This window comes from Salmo trutta, chromosome 35 (genome assembly GCF_901001165.1).
Source record: "Salmo trutta chromosome 35, fSalTru1.1, whole genome shotgun sequence".
In the NCBI taxonomy this organism is placed as follows: Eukaryota; Metazoa; Chordata; class Actinopteri; order Salmoniformes; family Salmonidae; genus Salmo; species Salmo trutta.
The window spans coordinates 2,732,188-2,748,355 of record NC_042991.1 but is presented as its reverse complement, the minus strand read 5'-3'; the positions used below and the strand labels follow the sequence as shown (position 1 = coordinate 2,748,355).

Here is a 16,168-nt window from a genome sequence, read left to right as displayed (position 1 = left end):
ATGGCAGGGGGTGTTGTTTTGGGGTTGGTTTATTTAGAGGGGATTTGTTCTAGTTTTCGTTTTCTATGTGTGGCCGAGTATGGTTTCCAATCAGAGGCAGGTGTCTTTCGTTGTCTCTGTCATACTTAGGCAGCCCTTTTTTCCTTTGGGTTTGTGGGTGGTTGTTTTCCGTATAGCCGATCTGCCTTACGGAACTGTTGATTGTCGGTTTGGTATTTTTGTTTAAGTGTTCACTTTATTATGATAATAAAAGAAGATGAGAACTATACCCACTGCGCTTTGGTCCCCTTTCATCGACGCTTATGACAGAATTGGAGATTTTTGGTTCCAACCGCCATGTCTTTGTGAGAAGCGGTGTAGGTCAATGGATGATCTCCGCATGTGTATTTTCCACTGTAAAACATGGAGGAGGAAGTGTTATGGTGTGGGGGTGCTTTGCTGGTGACACTGTCTCTGATTTATTTCGAATTCAAGGCACACTTAACCAGTATGGCTACCACAGCATTCTGCAGCAATACGCCATCCCATCTGGTTTGGGCTTAGTGGGACTATCATTTGTTTTTCAACAGGACAATGACCCAAAGCACCTCCAGGCTGTGTAAGGGCTATTTGATCAAGAAGGAGAGTGATGGAGTGCTGCATAAGTTGAGCTGGCCTCCACAATCCCCCGATCTCAACCAAATTGAGATGGTTTGGGATGAGTCGGACCTCAGAGAGAAGGAAAAGAAGCCATCAAGTGCTCAGCATATGTGAAAACTCCTTCAATACAGGACTAAGATTGAATTCTACAACACCAGCTTTGATGGTTGTCGGATGTGGCAGGGCTTGCAAGCTATTACGGATTACAAAGGGAAACACAGCCTCGAGCTGCCAAGTGACGCGAGCCTACCAGATGAGCTAAATGCCTTTTATGCTTGCTTTGAGGCAAGCAACAGTGAAGTATGCATGAGAGCACCAGCTGTTCCTGAAGACTGTGTGATCACGCTCTCCATAGCCGATGTGAGCAAGACCTTTAAACAGGTCAACATTCATACGGCCACGGGGCAAGACGGATTATCAGGATGTGTACTCTGAGCATTCGTGTATCAACTGGCAAGTGTCTTCGCTGACATTTTCAACCTCTCCCTGACCGAGTTTGTAATACTTACGTTTCAAGCATAGTCCCTGTGCCCAAGAAAGCGAAGGTAATCTGCCATAATGACTATCGGCCCGTAGCATACATGTCGGTAGCCATGAAGTGGTTTGAATGGCTGGTCATGGCTCACATCAACACCATCATCCCGGAAATCCTAGACCGACTCCAATTTGCATACCGCCCCAACAGATCCACAGATGCAATCTCTATTGCACTCCACACTGCCCTTTCCCACATGGACAAAAGGAACACCTATGTGAGAATGCTGTTCACTGACTACAGCTCAACATTCAACACCAAAGTGCTCACAAAGCTCATCACTAACCTAAGGACCCTGGAACTTAACACCTCCCTCTGCAACTGGATCCTGGACTTCCTGATGGGCCTCGTCCAGTTGGTAAGGGTAGGCAACAACACATCTGCCACCCTGATCCTCAACACTGGGGCCCCTCAGGGGTGTGTGCTTAGTCCCCTCCTGTGCTTCCTGTTCACCCACGACTGCGTGGCCAAACACGACTCCAACACCATCATTAAGATTGCTGATGACACAACAGTGGAAGGCCTGATCCCCAACAACGATGAGACATCCTATAGGTTGGAGGTCAGAGACCTGCCAGTGTGGTGCCAGGACAACAACCTCTCCCTCAATGTGAGGAAGACAAAGCAGCTGATCATGTAATATAGGAAAAGGAGGGCCAAACAGGCCCCCATTAACATCGACCGGGTTGTAGTGGATTGGGTCAAGAGTTTTCTTGGTGTCCACATCACCAACAAACTATCATGGTCCAAACACATCAAGATAGTTGTGAAGAAAATATTTGGCATGGGTCCCCAGATCCTCAAAAAGCTATACAGCTGCACCATCGAGAGCATCCTGACTTGTTGCATCACCGACTACACAGGGTAGTGCGTACAGCCCAGTACATCACTGGGGCCAATCTTCCTGCCATCCAGGACCTAAATACTAGGTGGTGTCCCAAATATTTGGCCCAAAAAATTGTCAGACTCCAGTCACCAAATTCATAGACTGTTCTATCTGCTACCGCACGTTGTGCGCACATAGCTACCGCACATTGACTTGGTACCGGTACCCCCTGTATATAGCCTCATTATTGTTATTTTATTGTGTTACATTTTATTTTTTACTTAAGTTAATTTATTAAATATTTTCTTAATTCTATTTCTTGAACTGCATTGTTGGTTAAGGGCTTGTAAGTAAGCATTTCACGGTAAGGTCTACACTTGTTGTATTCGGCACGTGACAAATACAATTGGATTTGATTTGAAATTTGGTTGCTAATTAACTCATTAACGAGGAACACAGCCAGAAAAAAAACATACATTTAACACACACTTCCTCCTCTCCGTCTTACAATCTTTCTACTCTCTCTCTCTCCTCCAGACCACTTCAGGTGAGGACATGCGTGATTTCACCAAGGTGCTGAAAAACAAGTTCCGCTCCAAGAAGTACTTTGCCAAGCACCCCCGCTTGGGCTATTTACCAGTCCAGACTGTTCTTAATGGAGACAATATGGAGATGTAAGTACCTTGAAGGGATGGTCTCGTTGTGTTGCCCTCCTGTCAAGACTTTAATTTACACTCCCTGTGTGTTCATTTACCTGTCTGCGGATCGTTATACCCTCTGGCAGACTTAGGCAATTTATCTCCTGTGTAGCACAGAGCTGTAGCACAGGGTTGCTACTCTGCTGTGGAGTGAGTCTGTCTGGATTTACACTGGTCGCTCGCTCAGACACACATAAATCCTCAGTAATGGTGTTTAACTATTGCAGATTATGCAGATGCTAGTCAGGTGGCGGGAGGTGTGAGTTATGTCCCCCTCTCTGTCTCCATCAACTAGTAGCTTCATAGAATATGTCTCTCTTTCTCCCCACATCTCTTTATCTCACCCCTTTTTGCTATATCCTCCTCTATCAGTATCTTTCCATCTTTGTACGTCGCTCTCTCTTTCTCTCTCTTTCCTTCACACAGACACACTCACACAAGCACATTCCAGATCTATACAGCCACTCCTCAGATCGATTACCCCACCATCCTCATTCCACTCATCTCTCCACTCTGTCTTGTTTTTCCTCCCTTCTCTCTCTATGCCTAAGACATAAAATACATTACCAAAGGTATGTGGACACCTGTTCATCGAAACTCTCATTCCAAAATCATGGGCATTGATATTGAGGTTAAGCACTGATGTTGGGTGATTAAGCCTGGCTTGCAGTCGGCGTTCCAAATCATCCCAAAGGTGTTCGATGGGGTTAAGGTCGGGGATCTCTGCAGGTAGGTCAAGTTCTTCCACACCAATCTCGACAATCCTTTTCTGTATGGACCTCGCTTCTGCACTGGAGCATTGTCATGCTGAAACAGGAAAGGGCCTTCCCCAAACTGTTGGCACAAAGTTGGAAGCACAGTATCGTCTAGAATGTCATTGTATGCTGTAGCGTTAAGATTTCCCTTCACTGGAACAAACGGGTCTAGCCCGAACCATGAAAAACAGCCCCAGACCATTTTTCCTCATCCACCAAACTTTACAGTTGGCACTATGCATTGGGGCAGGTAATATTCACCTGGCATCCGCCAAAATCAGATTCATCTGTCGGACTGCCAGATGGTGAAGCGTGATTCATCACTCCAGAGAACGCATTTCCATTGCTCCAGAGTCAAATGGCTGCGAGCCATTACACCACTCCAGCCTATTCTTGGCATTGTGCATGCTGATCTTAGGCTTGTCTGTGCGGCTGCCCGGCCATGGAAACCCATTTCATGAAGCTCCCGACGAACAGTTATTGTGCTGACATTGCATCCAGAGGCAGTTTGGAACTCGGCAGTGAGTGTTGCCCATTCTGTGAGCTTGTGTGGCCTACCACTTTGCGGCTGAGCCGTTGTTGCTCCTAGACATTTCCACTTCACAATAGCAGCACTTATAGTTGACCGGGGCAGCTCTAGCAGGGCAGAAATCTGAAAGGTGGCATCCTATGACGGTGCCATGTTGAAAGTCACTGAGCTCTTCAGTAAGGCCATTCTACTGCCAATGCTAGTCTATGGAGATTGCATGATTGTATGCTCGATATTATATACTTGTCAGCAACAGGTGTGGCTGAAATAGCCTTCAAATCCACTAATTTGAAGGGGTGTCCACATACTTTAGTATATATAGTGTACCACCTGCAGTGGTGTGTACCTGACAAATGCCTTTAAAAGATGGAGAAAAGGTGGAAAATCGGGAAGGGATTCTTTAAAATGCTACAAAGGAAATGGTGACTTGGAGAAATATGACTATTCAAAACATAATCACACCCACTGTTAACTCCCTCCCACCTGCTCTTCCTTCATTACATGACAAATAGGATTTCTAACACAGAGACATATGTTCATTTGAAAGACGCATCGGAGCCACCTACCTTGGTGTGTTATGTGTTGTTCACCACCCTTATTTGTGAGAGCTCAGGATAAGGCTGTACACTACATTAACTCTAGCAGGGAGTCTGATGAGTTTAGGAGTTGTGTGGGTTAGAGTTTGAGAGCGTGCATTTGGGGACTCATCTTAAAACACATTAACTCAGACTTTTGTGTGGAGTCAATAACACATCACAGAGATGTACACATTCTGACAAACACAAACACACACACAAACACACACTTCTGTCAACCCGAGCAGAGGCGGCAGTAGCGAGCGCGGGCTAATGAAATTCCTCCTGAACATATAGCAGTGTTTCTGTGTTCCCAGCACCCTCTCTGTCTGTCTGTCAAGCAAGGAAAGGTGCTGGAGTGCACATGTGTTGTTTACCCCCCTTATAGAGGAGAGGAGAGGGTGATAGAGGATGAGAGGAGAGGGGAGGAAAGAAACAGACATTGTTAAATGAAAAAGTTAGTCTCAGGGCAACTTGTCCCTCAAGACCTGTTGAGCTGCACTGGTATACAAGTGTGTTTGAAATAATCAGGATTGAATTGGATTTAATACGTGTTTTTGTATTCAGTGAAAAGATATAATATATGACACAACATCATGCAAACAATACTGATAAGGAAAACCTTTTGCTACAGTATGGAACACTCAACACATGGAACACTGTGTGTGTGTGTGTGTGTGTGTGTGTGTGTGTGTGTGTGTGCGTGTGCGCCATGTAGGCTAGTTGTTGTAGAAACTCCAGCAACATCTCTGTATAGTATCACATTTGACACCACAGTATATTCAGCACTCTGCACACACAACATCATGTGATCAAGGCTTTGCATATGAAAATGCCTTTCCCTCCTCTTCATTTTCTCCAGGTCCCTTAATCCTGCTGCCTGTTCTGACTGCACTCTATACAGCAGCAGCAACAACATTAGTCAGAGCTAAATGCTCCAAAGGTCTCCCTCTCTCCTTCCTCCCTCGCTCTCTTCATGTTTTTCATAAGATTCACCCATCCAGCCTGTCATGACAAAAATTGGAGGAGAGAAAACCATCTCATCACAGCAGTGTGTCTGGTTTTGAAAAAATCTACTGAAACCCTAGTTGGTGTTGTCCTGTGTAAAAAAAATAAATAAATGTCCTAATGGCACCAGTTAACGGGGGTGCACAAAGTGCTAGCACACTGCAGACAGCAGTCCCAAATAGCGCAATCTCTCCTTCACTGAGTGATCATGTACAATAGGACACTCATTTTGGCAGAGAAGCAACTACAGCTTTCTTTACCAATGCCCGACACTCACATCCACGATTCAGCGTTTTGCGTTTGAATGTCTCCACTTTCATATTGCGAACTAAAACACAAGGAATGATCTAACTTTCAGAGCTCACAAGCAATTACCTTAGCATCTCAAACGTCCTTTCCTTCTCTTCCTATCACATCTATATTTCGCAACTGTTATTTTACGGTACATTAAATTCATTTTTTTTGTTGCACTGTGCGTTACAAGTTTAGACATTTTGAAGACTGCAAATGAAATGTAACTGTAATAAGGGAACGGCACAGATAGGATATGGTATTTTGATAATCTCGGTAATGCTGGCAAATGTCAAGTAAGCCTAATAACAGCTGCACATTTGTCCTTGCAATCAGTGCTGAAATGAAAAAGCATACTAAGCTACTACATTAAATACAGGCTTGGAGCTACATAGCCTTGCTTGTAAGTTAATATTCCACTAAAATTATTTAAATAGGAACTCAGTTACAATGTCACTTGGAAATGAATAGTTTAATTATTAGAAACCATTGGCCCATAGGCTTAAGATGAAAGGGAAGATTTCATTTGGAGCAGGCTTTGAGAATGGGATGAACTTGCTCCTAAGGTCAGTGTATTTTCCTCTATAATACTAAAGGTTAGGTTTTGGTATGGGCAAGCTGATACTAGATCTGTGCCTAAGGGCAACATCTACCTGGTGTGCTGCGTGCTCCTTTTGTCACACACTTCTGGCTGTACCAAGCATAGACCCTCTTATGCTGTTGGTTGGAACCCTACCACCTGTACTCTCCTCCTGTTGTATTTGGTTCTTGACATGGTTCCTGTTATGTGGTCCTAAATATAGATTTTCTGTGGTGCCTTTCCTCTCCTCCCCTCCCCTCCCCTCCCATCCCTCCCTCCTTCCGTCCGTTTCTCTTGCAGTCCCGTCACTCTCATCAGCATGTGTCCGGAGCAGTATGAGTGAGTATCTGCATGTGTCCCCTCCCTCCCCCTCCAGATCAGAATGTTCTTCTCCATGTCCCTACATCTAAAACTCACCACCCCAACCACCCCCACTCAGCTATCACACCACATGTTGCCTGTCTGCCCGATCTACCAATCAAGCACTTCCTCCTCCTCTTCCTTACAGCATCCTCTTCCTCCTAACATCCTTTCATCCCACTAGCGGTGCAGTAACTCCTGACCAGCTGCCTAGATCATCACAATCTTCTGTTGTTGATTTGTTTGTTTATTTATTATATTCTCATTGATTTCTCGCTGCTGATTTGATTTTGTAATCAGTCTTTTTGGTTGTGTTTTTGTGTCTCATTTTGTATCCATCTCCACCCTTCCCCCTCTCCAGGCTTTCCCAGTCACCCCAGCTCTCTCATGATGACACTCATTCCAGGATAGAGCAGTACGCTAGCAGGTACTGTACGCTTCCATCACACAAACTTTGCACACACTTGGTCACATAGAAGAAGAGAATATATACAGTGTGTTTGGAAAGTATTCAGACCCCTTCATTTTTTGAACATTTGGTTGTTACAGCCTTATTCTAAAATGGATGAAAAACATTTTCCCTCATCAATCTACAAACAAACCCCCATAATGACAAAAGTTTGCAATTTCTAAAACAATTATGAGACTCGAAATTGCATCCTGTTTCCATTGATCATCCTTGAGATATTTCTACAACTTGATTGGAATCTGTCTGTAGTAAATTAAATTGATTGGACATGGTTTGGAAAGGCACACACCTGTCTATATATGGTCCCACAGTTGACAGTGCATTGTAGAACAAAAACCAAGCCATGAGGTCAAAGGAATTGTCCGTAGAGCGCCGAAACAGGATTGTGTTGAGGCACAGATCTGGGGAAGGGTACCAAACCATTTCTACAGGATTGAAGGTCCCGAAGAACACAGTGTCCTCCATCATAAATGGAAGAAGTTTGGAACCATCAAGACTCTTCCTAGAGCTCGCTGCCCGGCCAAACTGAGCAATCGAGGGAGAAGGGCCTTGGTCAGGGAGGTAACCAAGATCCCGATGGTCACACTGACAGAGCTCTAGAGTTCCTCTGTGGAGATGGTTGTCCTTCTGGAAGGTTCTCCCATCTCTGCAGCACTCCACCATTCAGACCTTTATGGTAGAGTGGCCAGATGGAAGCCACTCCTCAGTAAAAGGCACACGACAGCCCGCTTGGAGTTTGTTAAAAGGCACCTAAAGGGCTCTCAGACAATGAGAAAAAAATATATTTGATATGATGAAACCAACATTGAGCTCTTTGGCCTTAATGCCAATCATCACGTCTGGAGGAAACCAGGACCCGCTCATCACCTGGCCAATACCATCCCTATGGTGAAGCATTGTGGTGGCACCATCATGTTGTGGGGACATTTTTCAGCGGCAGGGACTGGGAGACTAGTCAGGATCGAGGGAAAGATGAATGGAGCAAAGTACAGAGAGATCCTTGATGAAAACCTGCTCCAAAGCGCTCAGGACCTCAGACTGGGTGAAGGTTCACCTTCCAACAGGACAACGACCCTTAGCACACAGCCAAGGCAACGCAGAAGTGGCTTCGGGACATGTCTCTGAATGTCCTTGAATGGCCCAGCTACAGCCCGGACTTGAACCAGATCGAACATCTCTGGAGAGACCTGAAAATTGCTGGGCAGCGACGCTCCCCATCCAACCTGACAGAGCTTGATATGATTGACAGAGCTTGATATGATTGAGAGCTTGAGAGGATCTGCAGAATGGGAGAAACTCCCCAAATACAGGTCTGTCAAGCTTGTAGTGTCATACCCAAGAATACTCAAGGCTGTAATCACTGCCAAAGGTGCTTCAACAAAATACTAGGTAAAGGGTCAGAATACTTATGTAAATGTAATATTTCTGTTTTAGTTGAATGTAATGTGGAAAAAGGGGGTCTCAATACTTTCCGAATGCAATTTATTACCGCCTATGTCTTCTACACTGTTGTCCATTAAATTAGAGACAGTAGGGCTAGCCTCCCATGCAAATATTATGGTGCCCCCTCAGTTTCAGCCATTCCATATGCTATACCATCGAGAGCATCCTAACTGGTTGCATCACCGCCTGGTATGGCAACTGCACGGCCTCTGACCACAAGGCACTACAGAAGGTAGTGCAAACGGCCCAGTACACAGGGGCCAAGCTTCCTGCCATCCAGGACCTCTATACCAGAGGAAGGCCCTAAAAATCGCCAACGACTCCAGCCACCCTAGTCCATAGACTGTTCTCTCTACTACTTCATGGCAAGCGGTACCGGAGCGCCAAGTCTAGGTCCAAAAGGCTTCTTAACAGCTTCTACCCCCAAGCCATAAAACTACTGAACAGCTAATCAAGTGGCCACCCCCCGTCATTTTTACGCTGCTGTTTACTCTCTGTTTATTATCTATGCATAGTCACATGTGACAAATAACATTTAATTTGATTTATACTGACAGGATTTGACCACCTGGTCTGACCCATCCTTCCCTATCATGAACCATTAACCCACAGCTCAATGACTGCAGCACCTCACTGTTACCAGTTAACAAGCTGCCTTGACGCACACACACACACACACACACACACACACACACACACACACCACACACCACACACCACACACCACACACACACACACGCAAACATACACATACTGTACACACAGCCTCTGTATTAACATACTAGCCCTATCCCAGTGTTAGCCTTGGGCCAGTGTAGAGCCATTAATCCACTGTGTTCCCCTCCCAACCGCATGGATCTATCACAACACCCACACTCCACCCGTGCCCAATAGGATTGGACCAGTGTGGTTCTGAACCTCTCATCCCAGTCACTGTACTATAATCCATCTCATGTCATAATTGGATCCCATATTGTAGTGGCTGATCCTCTGGCTGTTGGACTGAGCTCTGTCTGAATGTCTGATGTCTGTTGTCCACTCTTTCTGTTATGTCACATTTCATCCGGTCACCTAGAATGGTGCACTAGATAGCAGTAGTTGCTTCTGTACCCAGTAATGTTTCGTAGGCATTGACCCCCAACTTAACGTTCATTAACTCATCCAACTAATGTCTGTGTATGTATCTGTGTTTCTCAGACTGGCTCAGATGGAACGCTCCAATGGTTCTCTGCCCACTGACAGCAGCTCAACTACAGGAAGCATGTAAGTAAACATTAGTAGCCACAAGTAACCATTAGTAAACATTAGGTTTCCCCGTTTCCCTACTTTCCACCTACTTGTCAACCTTGAGGTTAGACTAATGGACTTCATATCTCTGTCATGACTACCTGTGTTATGTTTGGCTCCGTGGACTGTCTCACCTTGCCATAAAATATTGAAGTCTCTCAGTTAATTCATGTGTTAGAGCCTTGAGTGGCATGTATAAAAAATATATAACGATTACTATTGTCATTATTTGGTCTATGATAATAATTGAATAAGTAGAGAACAATAGATAGAAAAAAGGATGGGGAGAAGGAGGACAAATGGAGATGGAAAAACTGAGAGGGTGGAGAGAAGTTTGAAAGATAAGGATGAAAAGAGTGAGATAGATGGTTTGCTTTGATATAGATTAAAATGAATGATCTTGGAGTGGGAAGATGGTTATGGGAAGAGAGAACTTTCAAGAGAAAAGGCGGGGCGAGAGAGGGAGAGGGGATAACAAAAGATAGAAAGGTGGTAAGCAATACTGAAGCTGCAGATTTGTGTGTGTGTCTGTCTGAGGGAGAGAGAGAAAGCGAGAGAGAGAGCTTGAGAGTGTTAAGACCTATTCCCAACTGAGATTCTTATCGGGGGAATGAGTTCTCTGAGCTCTGACGCTCTCTGAGGTCACACACACATACACACACACAGCTCTCTGTACACCCTCTGTCGCTATGATCCTGTGTTTAGAGGGGGGTTAGAATGTGATGATCCCTCAACCTGCTCTGATAAGAGGGAGAAGCAGAGCTGAAGTCTGCAGATATCACTCAGATGATCTGCATGTGTGCACGTGTGTGTTTACTGAAGCACATGTGGGATTTGGAAATGGTTTTCAGTGAGGACACGTTGGCAAAAATCAATCCACACACGAAGGAGCATCAGGTGTGTTTGAGGGAGCGGGAGACAACTGCGTAAGAGAGAAATATAATCAGGAACACGGTGATCATGATAGACAGATTGAAGAGGGAAAAGAGAGGGACAGAAAAATGGAAGAAGAGCGAGCACTGTATATCCATGAAATGCCTTGAAAGGCTGGTCATGGCTCTGTCCACTTCGCATATCGCCCCAAGAGATGAACAAATGACGCAATCACTATTGCACCCCACTCTGCCCTCATCTACCTGGACAAAAGGAATACCTATGTAAAAATGCTGTTCATTGACTACAGCTCAGCATTCAAAACCATAGTCCGACTCCAAGCTCATCACCAAGCTCAGGACCCTGGGTCTGAACACCTCCATATGCAACTGGATCCTGGCGAGGGTAGGTAACAACACATCCACCACGCTGACCATCAACACGGGGGTCCCTGAGGGGTGTGTTTGGTCCCCTTCTGTACTCCCTGTTCACCCACGACTGCGTGGCCGCGCACGACTCTAACACCATCATCAAGTTTGCTGACAACACGACGGTGGTAAGACTGATGACCGATGACAATGAAGCAGCCTATAGGGAGGAGGTCAGAGACCTGGCAGTGTGGTGCCAGGACAACAACCTCTTCCTCAAAGTCAGTAAGACAAAGCAGTTGATCGTGGACTACAGGAAATGGCAGGGCGAGCACACCCCGATACACATCGATGGGGCTGTAGTGAAGTGGATCGAGAGCTTTAAGTTCCTCTGTGTCCTTATCACTAAGAAATGAACATGGTCCAGACAAACCCACACAGTTGTGAAGAGAGCACGTAAGCACCTCTTCCCCCTCAGGAGGTTGACAAGATATGGCATTGGCCCTCAGATCCTCAAAACGTTCTACAGCTGCACCATTGAGAGCATCTTGACTGGTTGCATCACGGGCTGGTATGGCAACTGCTCGGCCTCTGCTTCATAAGGCAGCTGCAAGGCATTTGACCGCAAGGCACTACAGAGGGTGGTGAGGACGGCTCAGTACATCATTTGGGCCCAGCTCCCTGCCATCCAGGACCTCTACACCAGGTGGTGTCAGAGGAAGGCCCAAAAAATTGTCAAAGCCTCCAGCCACCCAAGCCGTAGACTGTTCTCTCTGTTACCGAACGGCAAGCGGTACCGGAGCGCCAAGTCTGAGACCAACAGGATCCTAAGCAGCTTCTACCCCAGGCCATAAGACTGCTAAACAAGACTGCTAAGTAGCTGATCAAATGGCTACCCGGACTACCTGCATTGACCCTTTCTTGCACTGACTCTATGCACACACACTGGACGCACACACACACACACACACATAGCACACGCACACATGCATACTGATGACACACACACTCACCGACATTCACACTCACCACATACACGGCTGCTACTGTCTATTTTCTATCCTGTTACCTAGTCACTTTACCTCTACCTATACAGTATGTACGTAGCTACCTCAATTACCTTGTACCCCTACACATCGACTCGGTACTGGTACTCCCTGTATATAGCCATGTTACTTTAACTCGTTATTGTTATTCATTGTGTAATTATCCCTTATGCCACTAGAGATTTTTTACAATTTTATTTTGTATCTTCAAATCAAATGCTGTCACATGCGCTGAAAACAACAAGTGTAGACTTTACCGTGAAATGCTTACTTACAAGCCCTTAACCAACAGTGCAGTTCAAGAAGAGTTAAGAAAATATTTGCAAGTAGACTAAAATAAAAAGTAATAATAAAACGCAACACAATAAGAATAACAGTAGCGAGGCTAAATACAGGGGGCACTGGTATCGAGTCAATGTGCGGGGTAATTTGAGGTAATTTGTACATGTAGGTAGGGGTGAAGTGACTATGCAGTGATAATAAACAGAGAGTAGCAGCAGTGTACAAAAGGGGGGGGGGCAATGTAAATTGTCTGGTGACGATTTTATTAATTGTTCAGCAGTCTTATGGCTTGGGGGTAGAAGGTGTTGAGGAGCCTTTTGGTCCTAGTCTTGGCGCTCCAGTATCGCTTGCCATGTGGTTGCAGAGAAAACAGTCTATAACTTGGGTGACTGGAGTCTCTGACAATTTTATGGGCTTTCCTCTGACACCACCTATTGTATAGGTCCTGGATGGCAGGGAGCTTGGCCCCAGTGATGTACTGGGCCGTTCGCACTACCCTCTGTAGCGCCTTACAGTCAGATGCCGAGCAGTTGCCATACCAGGCGGTGATGCAACCGGTCAGGATGCTCTCTATGGTGCAGCTGTAGAACCTTTTGAGGGTCTGGGGACCCATGCAAAATCTTTTCAATCTCCTGAGGGGGAAAAGGTTTTGTTGTGCCTTCTTCACAACTGTCTTGGTATGTTTGGACCATGATAGTTCGTTGGTGATGTGGACACCAAGGAACATGAAACTCTCGACCCGCTCCACTACAGCCCAATCGATGTAACTGGGGGCCTGTTCGGCCGTCCTTTTCCTGTTGTCCACAATCAGGTCCTTTGTGTTGCTCACATTGAGGGAGAGGTTGTTGTTCTGGCACCACACTGCCAGTTCTCTGACCTCCTCCCTATAGGCCGTCTCATCGTTTTCAGTGATAAGCCCTCTTTATCTTAACTCTGCGTTATTGGAAAAGGACCTGTAAGTAAGTAGTTCACTGTTAGTCTACACCTTGTTGTTTACGAAGCATGTGACAAATACAATTTGATTTTGTGCGTGTCCATACTCACGTGTGTTTGTGTTCCTTTCAGCCATCTGCCCACACACCTCCCTCTGTCCGCCTGCCCTCTCTGCTAAAAAACTTGATTTTAAAACAGCTGTGCTCGAGACACCCCAAAGTACTGTTTCACCACAGTAACGGCCTGAACATGCTTTTTGCTCTGATTACACCCTACCTAACAACGTTTTCTGCTTCGGATCGATGAGTGGAAAGAGGGAGGAAAAGACGGATGGATAGAGATTTAATTTTTTTACAGGGCCAGACAGAAGTGATAGGTGAAGGATGATGATTATGAGGATGAGGAAGGTTAATGTGATAGCTCCATTAGAGGTAGCAGAGTAAAAACAGCCTCCAGGCTCAAACTACTTATCGTCTCATCAGCTCAGTAAGTACACCAACTGTAAGGATTTTTTTACACCTTTCTGCTCAGGTAATATACCATTATATAGCTTACTTTCATCATGTTTTGACACTTATTTTCTCAAGTAGATTCTAGGGCAGGGAATTGCCAAGGCCCTCATGATACGATATGATCACTATACTTAGGTGTCGATACGATATGTATTGCTGTTCTCGCGATTCTATATGTATTGTGATTCAATACTGCGATTTTATTGCGATTTGATGTTTCGAACATATTGCTCACCATACGTCGCTGCAGAGGGACAAGAGAGAGCCAGGAGAAAATTAGTTTTGATCAGTCATGGAAATAGAAGTGCTGAAAACAAATTGTCTCCCTATTGAAAAAGAAGATGGAGAACAAGCGATGAAGGAAAAATACAGAGTTTTGGTGCAGGTACAGCGAACTAGCGCAAAAGTTATATTGTGATATTGTCAAAACGATACAATAGGATATATTGTCAAATTATATCCTGATATGTAAATATAGATTTTTTTCCACCATTCACTAGTTGATTTCCCCCTCTACACATTTATAAAAATACATTTTATTGTATTTTTTTAAAGGTAATGCTAAATGGCAAAGTATGTCAGACGTTTTGGGATGAGGATAAAATTTGTCAATGTTCTCCTAATTTTGTTTTAACTCCAAGACTGCTAAATGCAGCGCTATATCTAATGTCACACTACGCCCTGTGTCAGTTTTAACAGGCAAATTAGCGATGCTTCCTTTAAAAGGATTAAGTGCCTGGAATCTGTGGACAAACGTGTTAACACCCGTAAATCCTGTCTAAGCTGATCTGAGCGCAGCCACATTTCCCAAATCAAAAAATCACTTTGCTTGTGTGATGCGTTTGGACGGCGGCCAGGCTTAACACTGAGTTCAGTTTGTACTCCGCTAAGGATTAATTCTGATTCCCTTTTATGTCACGCTTTATGATTTCAAGATTTTATTTCAGAGTCATATCTAGGTCTGTTCCACCTACACTTGATCTTTAGAGAGGTCTTCATCTCTCCAACACCACCGGTGTCTTAGAATGCTCAGTTATACACACACACACATATACGTCTTTAATTGTGTGTATGTGTTTGTTGTTGTGCTATGCATTTGTGTCCAGGTAAGCCAGAGAGCTGCTTATTTTGTGTTATCCCCAGCCAAGCCTCAGTGTTGTCATTGATGCTGCTGTTAACTACCAAGGTGCCAGGATTCTGCCTGCCCTTCCTCTCTTCTTTGTCTCCTTCTCCCCAGTCTTTCAATCCCTCTCTTTCTAACCTTCTCCCTATGTGACTCTTCCTTTTTCTTCATATGTTTCTCTCGCTCTCCCTCGCACTCGCTCTGTCCCTCCCTTCTTCCTTCCTTTTCTCCTTCTATCAAGTCCGCTCTCAGACACCAACTGATTTGGCTAGTAAAATCAGACTTTACCTTTGGGCTTAAACCAGGCTTCTCATTCAACTCTGAACTCAATTTACCCACTTTGCATCACAGAGAAAAACTACACAAAAATCCCCTGAAATTAACCATTTGATGACCCCCCCCCCTCCCTCCCCCTCAAACCTCCACACAACCGACTCCATAGCACCGGTCCCAGTAGAGAAAAGGCTTGAAATCTCATCTGAAGTATGGCATGAAAGAGTTCTCGGCCTAATTTGGTCACTCAGCTTCATTGGGATGCCTGTGCTTTGTGAAGTTCTAGGCACAGAGCCCTGAACACATTGTTGCAGTAAAGCTGGCAAAATTCTAACCTACCACTGTAAGGATCAACGCTGGTAGACGAGAAACAGGTACAGGGAGAACATTTAATTAGCAATGGACATGGAACAGGACAGAAACAGCGTCTGGACATGAACACATAGCAACATTAAAGCTGACACGGGAACAAACGGAGGAGCAGACAGTTATAGAGAGTGTAATCAACAAGGTAATGGAGTCCAGATGAGTCCAATATTGTACAGCTGTAGGTAATGAAGGTGACAGGTGTGCATAATGAAGGGCAGCCAGGTGCCCTTCAAGCATGACGTGGGGTGGGTGCCTGCCGAGCCCACCGAGGCAAGAAGACCTCTTGAGCCAGCTAAGGCGTGGAAACCCGACGAGCTAGCTGAGGCACCCCCGGTTTCATCAGCGACGACACCTGGACCCGACGTCACCAACCAAAAAACAAAGACCTCCTTG

General features: G+C 45.2%; 1 protein-coding gene across 5 annotated transcripts in view; it reads left to right on the top strand.

The window, feature by feature from the left end:
• The window catches only part of LOC115174451 (utrophin-like), a 193,831-nt gene that overhangs the window by 144,643 nt on the left and 33,020 nt on the right, over positions 1–16,168 (top strand). For 2 of the 5 annotated variants that reach the window (XM_029732983.1, XM_029732979.1), the window contains exons 16-19: positions 2,538–2,674; positions 6,737–6,775; positions 7,158–7,223; positions 9,907–9,972. In XM_029732983.1, the coding sequence (XP_029588843.1) occupies positions 2,538–2,674; positions 6,737–6,775; positions 7,158–7,223; positions 9,907–9,972 (308 nt within the window). The remainder of the gene's footprint in view (positions 1–2,537; positions 2,675–6,736; positions 6,776–7,157; positions 7,224–9,906; positions 9,973–16,168) is intronic. The other 3 variants (XM_029732980.1, XM_029732981.1, XM_029732984.1) reach the window with 3 other exon arrangements.